A 9,785-nucleotide genomic window follows, 5' to 3' on the forward strand; every position below is an offset into this window, starting at 1 on the left:
TCAACAGGCTCATATTAATAAACTGATTGCATTGAGTCTAGCTGAGATGGAGTTCATTTCCCCATAGCAGCCCTCGTGGTGCTGTGCTTTGCATTGTTAACTACACACACCAGTGATTTGGTTGCTGCTGAGCAGAGCTGGCACAGTATCAGCATGGTCTCTCAACACTCCTTTTTCCCCCACCATATCAAGGACAAGATCCCAGGAGGGGACACAAGTAGGGCAGCTGACCCAAACTAACCAAAGGGATATTCCATACTGTAAGACATCAGCTCAGATATAAAAGCTAAGGGAAGGATGAGGAATGGGGGGCATTCATTGTGTTCAGTGGCTGCCTGAGAAACCATTAGGTGTGCTAAAAGCCCTGCTTCCAGGGAAGTCACCAGACATCACTTATTGATGAGAAGTAGAGAATAAACCTTGTTATCTTCTGCTTTAGTAAATTGTCTTATCTCAACCAACAAGTAATTTTCCATCTTACTCTCTCCCCTGTCCAGCTTGGAAGAGGAGTAATAGAGCAGCTTGGTGGGCATGTGGCATCCAGGCAAGGTCAACTCACCACACTCATTTTAAGAACTTTTACTTTGCTTGTACAGATTCTGCTGTGACTAAATGGAGATAATGTTCAACAAGGCAAGTAGAGAAATAAGAAAAACTTCCAACAATGTATTATAACACAAGACATCCCATCAAAGTGCTATTAATATACATTTTGCATGCTCAAGAATCTCAGCACTTTCTTTTCTTGATCCTGTTCAACAACAGAGTGAAAGTGCTGAAAATTAAAAAATACTTCGCAACAAACATAATCCCTGCTGTGATGCTCTAAATAAAAAATCAGGAACACAAAATTAGAAGCTAACGGATGATTATGTAAAGATGTTACCTGGAGTTAATTTTAAGACAAAATAGGAAATAGAGAATAAAGGCATAGGAGGCTTGAAATTATGAGAATTGTTAAAAAGTTAAATCTAGAATCAGTAACTACTGAAAATGGTGACGTCTGTGTGGCTCTATGCAACGAGAAGGTCTGAACAAGACACAACCTTTTACTGTTCCCTGCTGCCGAAGACAAACAGCTGTATTCAAGGGTAATGTGTGATTTTGGATTCTGTATTTGGGGTTCCAAACCAGAAACACCTAAACAAAGTCTGATGTTCAGAAAGCATTGTATATGTACACCATGGGAACCAGGCACCTTTAATAATGGTGTTGAGTCTCAACATTTATGCAAAAAACACGAGATGAGATATTAAAATCACAAACACTACTTTGGTGCTTAAGTAGGAAAACCCAAAAAATGGCAGTAGTGGCCTAATGTCATTTACAGCTGCCATTCAAACAGAAGGTAGAGAAGTGTTATTCAAAGAAAACAATTTAATCAGATCAGACAATAATGTTTCACAATGCTTAAAACACATACCTGAGCTAAAAGCATAAGCCACTCATAATACACTTACAATGTAACTGTGAAGAATAACACTGTCACAGTAAGAGCTCAAAACAGTACCTTTTCCTACCATGAATCAGGATTCCTGTCCCTTTCTCCAGCTACCTAGGCCAGAGCTTCCAAAGGGGAAGCTAAAATTTCCAAGAAAACAGAGGGCAAAAAATTTGTAAAAGCCTAAAACTAGAGTGGTGTTTTTTCCTCCATTCCTTACAAATTTAAAGTTTAGCATGAAATATTCTTTTAATGCTCCAGATTTTAAGAACTGTGTGTAATTAATCTGCAATACTTATCACTTCCCACATGAAGTTCTATCTTATTTTCAGGTCTCTAAGAAAACTCAGGAGTTTTCTTATATGTTTAGCAACACAAGCATAAACTTGTAACTTTGGTGTATCAAGACACAACACAGAGGTAAATATTAAAGTCTTCCAGTCTTTAGAGTTTAGTTTCCATCCCTTTCTGATATGCTTAGCCACCCCATCTGCTGGTGGAAGTGCTACTCAGGAGAATCACACCCCTGAGCTGATAACTGATATTTTTTTCAATTCAACCACTGTTTGAGGTTTTTAAAATGCAGTGATACATGAAAAATTCAGCTCAAACACTTTTAAGGAAAACTATAAAGCCCTCTAAACCAGTCCATTCATTCCTAAATATGCAAGGTATGTATTCAAAATGCTTCGGATTATCTTTCCTGACACAAGGCTATGCTTCATTCAACAGAAATTGAAGACATCAACTCATTTATTGTAAATATTTTAGCATGACTTACACTGATTCATAAAGATGATGTTAAAGTGCACATTGGTTAGCCTGAGCGAACACAAATGGAAGACTGTTCTCTCTGTATTTAAACAGGATAAAACCACACACTTAAAAAGTAAGAAACCATATAATCAGTTTCATATATACACTTAAGATACCTATCTGCATAATATGAATGATTTAGTCATAGTAAGTTACATGGAAACAAAAAAATTAAAATCACTAAAGTAAGGTAACTAAACCAAGTGTTTCCTCCTTTTCTCCATGCCAAGGGGGAAAAATAAAAACTTAAGAAAATATTTAAGCACATAAGAACAGATAAGATATACAAAAATGGCTAAATACTACACAAATTGCACACAGCTACAGATCCCTGATTGAACACAACTTAAACTATCACAGTCATATCAATTCAGACAAAACTTTCAGTTCTGCGAAATCTTCACTCGTACTTTTCAAAGGACAAATGTCTTAATGCATAGGCTGAATGTAAGGACTGAAACCAAGACATTTACACATAAAAATATTCAGCCACAGTTATTGGTGTGACTAACAGAGTTTGAGGCTCTGGATTCCCTACTGCCTCTGATCATATAGGAATTTTAAGCTTCTAACTATGCTTTGAGTTTTACTCAAATCAAATGTTGAAAGTAAACACTGCAAACATACTGAGAGTCTTCATATTCCTATTAGAGGTAAAGAGGACATGCATCCACTGCCTGGATTTAAGATAGCAGGTGTTTTGGGAAGAAAACAACAAAAAAGGTAAGCTGTGGGAAGTTAAAGGATGGAGGGGAAAAAATAGTACATCTTCATTTTCAATCAGTTGCTTTATGCTCATACCAGAAGATGGACAACTTCAGGCAACGGCAAACAGCCAATAAATCCCCAGAATACAAAGCGCTGCTGTCACAGTCACCAGAGATTTATGGGCTCGTGACCCCAGGAAGAGAGAGAAACTGGGCTCCCAACATCCCGTCAATCCTCGATGTCACCGCGCCCTCTGCTGGCCAGGACAGTCCATGTGTGACAGCGCAATAATTAAACTGTTCACTAGGAAAGAACAGTAAGATGTACCCATAGGTGATACCTTTCAAAATACAGAAGTGTGTTTTCATATAATTTGAAACAGTTACATTATCACTTTATTAAATTTTATACACTCACGTGCTCTGAAGCATTGACAATATACTCTGTTTATACTGAATTTTCAAGCTTTGGAAGAACACAAAGCAATTAGATTTCTTCAAAAAACAGCTTTACTGTTAATGACTGCTTCCAAGCAGGGGTGGTAACACTACTTCACAAAAAGCAACCTTTCCTTCTGCTTTGAAGACAAAACAGTCTTGAGATGACTTTCATTTTTTAATAATTTTACATTGCAATAACAACTTTGATTTTCAATCATTTTACATTTAACAAATACATAATTTTACTCATCAACAAAATGAGGCTCTGGGATATTAAACAAGCATTAATTATACTGTGTCACAACTTAAGACAAAGTCAAATTCAAATACAGTGAAGCCAGAAGTACATATAGTTTTGTACAACCCAAATTTAAATTCTTGCTTACCAAAAATGCCTATCAGCACTTCCTGAATATCTTAGTCTTTTTCTTCTAAGTCTGTTCATCCAGTAACAGACAAGATTTAACTAATTCAATATATTAAGGAAGACTTGGAAGGAAAAACAAACATTTTTTTCCTACAATTTAATGTTTAAGTCAAAGAGGTTAAAAAAGTTTGGGAAAGATGGAGAAATCCCAACTTTGAAAACAGTTTAAAGTATTCAGACTTTGATGGTCTGATACATTATGCTGACTATAGAAATAGAGAAGCCATCATACCTTAAGAGGATAAAAGATAAGCAATTGGGAAGAGGAAATTTTATGCACACTATAGATATGGAGTTTTCTGTGACCACCAAGAGCTTTAATAGACATCTGGAGACAAAAGCAAAAACTCTGTCCAAGATTCAAAAGCATCCCTGCTTCAAAGGTGCAAAGTCAGCATGTATTTCACAGGGCCCCATAGCAAAACTGGGGAAAGGGCAAAGGAATGAAAAAATTCTAAGGTAAGAAAAATCATAAAAAAGCCAAACTAAATTAAACTCAATTCTCCACTACAAATTAAAGAGCAAAATAGTTATAGAAAAAAAAATCTCAATTTGAATAAGCAATTTAAGAATATTTTTTCCTATACTAAATACAGAATTCAAATTCAGTTTAAGTTCTCCTCTCTTCTTTAGTTTTAGAAGTATGCTGGTACAAGGGGTGTTCTTGTTTCTACTTGGATTTACTTAAAGTCCTAAATTTTAGAAGCAAGTTTTAAAATAATTGTGCCTGCTACGGTAAAGACATTTTACATGCAATAAAGGACACTTTTTGTGCCCTCTTATCAAAACTATGTTCCTGTGTAAACCACTTTGGAAGACTGTTATTTGAACAGGGGTACTATTAGCCCTATGTCTGGGAAAGCATAGACATTCAACATTTTTATTACACATTTTGGAATTAAAAGACTCATTGAAGTGACTAACAAAGGACTGAAGTCAATTTCACTAAAACTAGAAGGAAAATACACTTTGAGTATTGAGCAAGTAACCCTTGAAACAAAAGTAGGATCATTACAGGACACCTTTCTGGGATGCAAGACTTGCCACACTAGTTCTAAAGGAAAACCCATCTGACCTGACCTACCTCCACCAGCAGTGGTCACGTAGGTCTGTCAGAAAGGTAAAGTTTCTCTAAATACTATTCCAGTTTGGCAGTCAATTGTTTAATGACTTCAGGTGGAATCTGTATGCAGACCACAGTGCTTAAGGTCATTGTGACAAAACACTGGTACAGGTGATGAGAAATGACCTAGAAATCTAACTTCTTACCTTAAGGTCTAAAACACTGACATGACTAATTAAAAACAAACAAACAAATTCTTTCCTAATGGAACTAACTGTGGAACTGTTAAGCACACACAAGCAAAGATGTTGCTCCCAGAAGAGCATTATTTAATATGGTATTTTTAAATTTGATGATTGGGCAACAAAGCATCTTGTGTTACATTACCTTGACTGTTTTGTCCATAGAAGCTGAGAGAAGCATGTGACTTTGCTCCCGCACAGGACACCACTGGATTTCATTAACAGGGCCACTGTGTTTAGACATGCAAAATATTAAACTTTTGGGGACTTCAGTTAATTTATATTTGGATCCCAAATATGGCTTAATTAATTCAGAGATCTTTCCCGAAGTCTGCTCTCCTGATATGCTCAGTTTAGCACCACAATCTGAGCTACCTCTCTGATCACATTCTTTTTTTTCAGGCGTACTGGAATTTCCTTGACGCAATCGTTTGGGGATATATGGTCTAATTCCTTCTATGGTAGTAGCACTGATGTTATGTTTTCTCTTCTGGGAAACGTCATTTCCAGAGTTTGCTGAAGAGCTTGAAGACTGTTCACAGTTTTTGTAAGCTGCAGATAATGCTGTATGGCCAGAGTAAGCCCTCCTACAATAAGGAGATGTCAAGTCAGTGTTATGATTCTGTGCATAATGCTCAGAGGGATCCTCACAGACAGTGCTTGTGCTGCAACTGCCAGTGTTCTCCACAGGATGCACTTCGTATGTAGATTTTGTACTCAAAATACCAGGTGCAAAGTGCTGAACACGACTCACAAAAGAACTCGGTGAGCTTGTTTGGGTGCCAGAAGCTTGGGGGACTTCAGTCTTTTCAGTTTCTGTCTCAGAGTCTGAATCTTCATAAGCAACCAGTGATGAATTCATTATGGCTAGACACAGCAAACTCCAGAAATCTCAGTGGTGCAATCCTCCAAAATTATGATCTAAAATAAAGAGTTGATTATTCAGAGCACAATTCATGAAAGAGTCTACAATACGAGTAACTTAAGAAATATGCCTTTCTTAACAAAAAAAGTCAAAATTTTTATTCCTCTTTATCAATGGAATTTATTCTTCTATTATAACATATCTGTACCTTCAATAACACAACACCATTTGCCTCCAAGCCCTTTGCATACATTTTTAATGCATTGCAGAGGTGTATTTGCATACCATAAAACAATGAACATGAGTATGAAAAGGAAAACAATCTTGCAATATAAATAATGCAAATCACTTTACCTTACTTGCAATTTTACTTCTCCCCACACAAACACAAAAGAAATTAATTATGTAGTGGTTTGGTATGTACATTTATAACACAAATACTACAACTATTTTGGAGTCAGTCTGAGAATATCGTTTTCTTAACAGTACAGAGGACATGAAAGAAGTAAATAAGGGTTCAACTGGCAACCAAGAAAGTCAACACACTTTTGAACCATTCAGCAGTCTTGCAGTATGAGGAAATTTTCCAGCCATATCCACTGGGCAAGTTCCACACAGCCTTTAGTTTTACAGAACACACCTAACAGAAACCACACCAAATTCATTATTTGTATTTACTTACAGAAAAGTAAGAGCACAGATGACTTTATTGTGGAGTAAGTTTTGTCAACGTGTCTGTGAGAAAAATCTGATGCTGAGACTGCAAATGTAACATGCTGAATAACTCACTCTCATAATAATCCCAGAAAGATTCTTCCATTAATTTAGATTGAGAATGTATAGAGTTAACTACATTCAAACAATTGATGTGTCTGCAAAGTAATAGTTCAACCTCTCCTGTTTATAAGCAAAACGTACTGCTAAGATGGATCAAATGGGACATTTTATTTCTGCTTTGTTTCCTTGCCCAGCTGTTGGCACTCACTATGGTGAAGAGATTTAACCCCCAACCCTTTCAGGGTAGCTGATGAAATTCTTGGTTTAAGTCAGTAAAGAAACTGCCCTCAAAAGCATCTTGATGGACAAGAGAGTGCTGCATGAAAGTCAGTATCTCTGTAAGCATTTGCAGAATCGATGCCACAAATGAAGATCCTACAAATTCTCACACAGTAGTGCTCTGGAACTTAAAAAGATTATTCATTTAACTTCAGAACTGGATCTATTTGAATTAAAACAACTATGTTTCATTGAACCTACAGAGGCTACAGGCTACAGTCTATATCCTGTTATGAAATATCCAAGCATAGATCCAGAAGAAAGGTATTTATTAAGATATACACATCCATCATCACAGATCCTTTCCAAGACAGGTGATCAAGATATTTAACTGGAACAAGGTGACCAACATTTCAGCACATAAAAGCAACAAGATCTCCCTCTAGAGGACATTTTGTCCTTATTTGAAGTTTAAGACAGCTATAAGTGACAGCAAAGAAGAGAAAATTCTATTTTTAGTAATAAAGCTTCATTTATTACAACATTTCATTGAAATAGTGACAAAGTAAAAGAATAAGCAGTGTTTCAGGTAAACTAAACCAACAAGTCAATTAAAAAACAGTATATTGAAGATTTTAGTAACAAATTGAAACATCAAATAAATAGTAGTTTTGAAGGGCTTCGATACTTGTACCAAGTGGTTATGTTTTCTATTGTACTGCTAAAAGCAGGTCCCAGCCAAATGCATCTTGTCCAAAGAACAAACACTTTACAAAGCTGGTATCTGGCTAAAAGCTATAAACTAAGATACACAAGTGGATGGAGTTAAACTTGCAAAGCTATTTCTGTTTTTTTAACACAAAAAACCCTCAAAGTGAGATTCAAAACTAAGTGCAACACAAGGTTAAAAATTTGGAGATGCTGGAAAGAAACTGTCCCATTACATCTGGTCAGCATAAATCCATCCAACCACACATATCACCCAAGTGATACTACTTTTGTAAACCAAAGCATCTCTCTCATCTAAAGACTTCCCATCAACAACTGTTGTTAAAGAAACACCACCCAAAGTTTCTTATCCTGCCCTAATTAAAGAAAAACGGGAGGAGAGGAAAAGTACAATGTACTTGATTGAAAACATACTGTAACTAGATTGTGGATTTGTTAACGATAGGATTTATAATGCATTGAGCTAATGGAGAAGTTTTCTTTAACTTCCACGCAGGCGATTTATCTAAACACACTGAACCAAGGAGTGTTCAGTTGGACAAGCACAACGCCCCACGCCTGCTGAGTGACCACAGGCGCCAGGAGAGGTGACACGGCAGCATCGGCACCACCGCAGGCTCCCGCACTGTCCCCGCCCGCCCCGGCAGCATCGGCACCCACCGCAGGCTCCCGCACTGCCCCCGCCCGCCCCGGCAGCATCGGCACCCACCGCAGGCTCCCGCACCGCCCCCGCCCGCCCCGGCAGCATCGGCACCCACCGCAGGCTTCCGCACCGCCCCCGCCCGCCCCGGCAGCATCGGCACCCACCGCAGGCTCCCGCACTGCCCCCGCCGCCCCGGCAGCATCGGCACCCACCGCAGGCTCCCGCACTGCCCCCGCCCGCCCCGGCAGCATCGGCACCCACCGCAGGCTCCCGCACTGCCCCCGCCCGCCCCGGCAGCATCGGCACCCACCGCAGGCTCCCGCACTGCCCCCGCCCGCCCCGGCAGCATCGGCACCCACCGCAGGCTCCCGCACTGCCCCCGCCCGCCCCGGCAGCATCGGCACCCACCGCAGGCTTCCGCACCGCCCCCGCCCGCCCCGCAGCGCCTCCTCGCTCCCAATGCCCTACAGGCGCCAGCGGGGAAAAACAAACTCCTGGAGAGGGCCCAGCAGAGGCCAAAGATAATGAGGGGTCTGGAGCATCTCCCTTATCAGGAGAGACTGAGGGAGCTGGGCCTGTTTAGCCAAGAGAAGACTGAGAGGGCATCTCATTAATGCACATAAATATCTCCTAAGGAGGGTGCCAAGAGGATGGTGCCAGACTCCTGGTGGTCCCCAGTGACAGGTGGAGGAGCAATGGCCAAATAAAAAAAAAAACAAAAAAAACCCGGAAGTTTGACATCAACATGAGGAAGAATTTCTTCACCCTGAGGATGGCAGAGCACTGGAACAGGCTGCCCAGGGAAGGGACGGAGTCTTCCTCTCTGGAAACATTCCAAACCCACCTGGACACGTTCCTGCGTCACCTGCCCCAGGTGACCCTGCCTTGGATTAGACTGACAGGCTGGACTGAATGATCTCCAGGTGTCCCTTCTAACCCTGACGACCCTGTGATTCTGTGAACACCCCCCGGGCCTCCCCAGTGCCCCCAAACAGCCCCGCCCGAGGCAGCGTGTCCCGGCACCGGGGCCACCTCCTTGCCCTCTCCCGCGGAGCCGTAACCTCTCCCCACACACGCGCACGTTCCCTGCAGCCCCGGGCGCCGAGAACACTCGTGGGGCCGGGACAAATCCCGGATTGGGCCGGGCCGAACCAGCCCCGCTCCCGCCGCGCCCAAAGCTCACCTGCCGGGACGCTGCGCCGCGACTAAAACCCCACCGGGTGGAAACAAGGCGCTCCACTCAAACAGTTCCGCCTGCCGTATCCCCCACGCCGGGACGGCGCGTTGGGAAGGGCAGGGCTCAGGCCTGGGCTCGTCGAGAGTGCAGGAGCCCTGTTGTAACCGCTGGGCGTGGTGGCGAGAGCGCTTTCTTGGGCTGCTGGGTGGGGGCAAGGAGGGCTCTGGGAGGCAATGGT

At 41.2% G+C, this 9,785-nt stretch overlaps 1 protein-coding gene across 3 annotated transcripts in view; it reads right to left on the reverse strand.

Annotated features, from left to right (window-relative positions):
• WDR25 (WD repeat domain 25) overlaps positions 1-9,585 on the reverse strand; it is a 68,472-nt gene extending 58,887 nt beyond the window's left edge. The window contains exons 1-2 of one of the 3 annotated variants that reach the window (XM_071557512.1): positions 9,554-9,585; positions 5,283-6,058 (exon numbers count right to left, since the gene is read on the reverse strand). In XM_071557512.1, coding sequence (XP_071413613.1) covers positions 5,283-5,999 — 717 coding nt within the window. In that variant the 5' untranslated portion in view covers positions 6,000-6,058; positions 9,554-9,585. The other 2 variants (XM_071557514.1, XM_071557513.1) reach the window with 2 other exon arrangements.
• Between the last annotated feature and the right edge of the window lie 200 nt (positions 9,586-9,785).

This window comes from Pithys albifrons, chromosome 6 (genome assembly GCF_047495875.1).
Source record: "Pithys albifrons albifrons isolate INPA30051 chromosome 6, PitAlb_v1, whole genome shotgun sequence".
In the NCBI taxonomy this organism is placed as follows: Eukaryota; Metazoa; Chordata; class Aves; order Passeriformes; family Thamnophilidae; genus Pithys; species Pithys albifrons.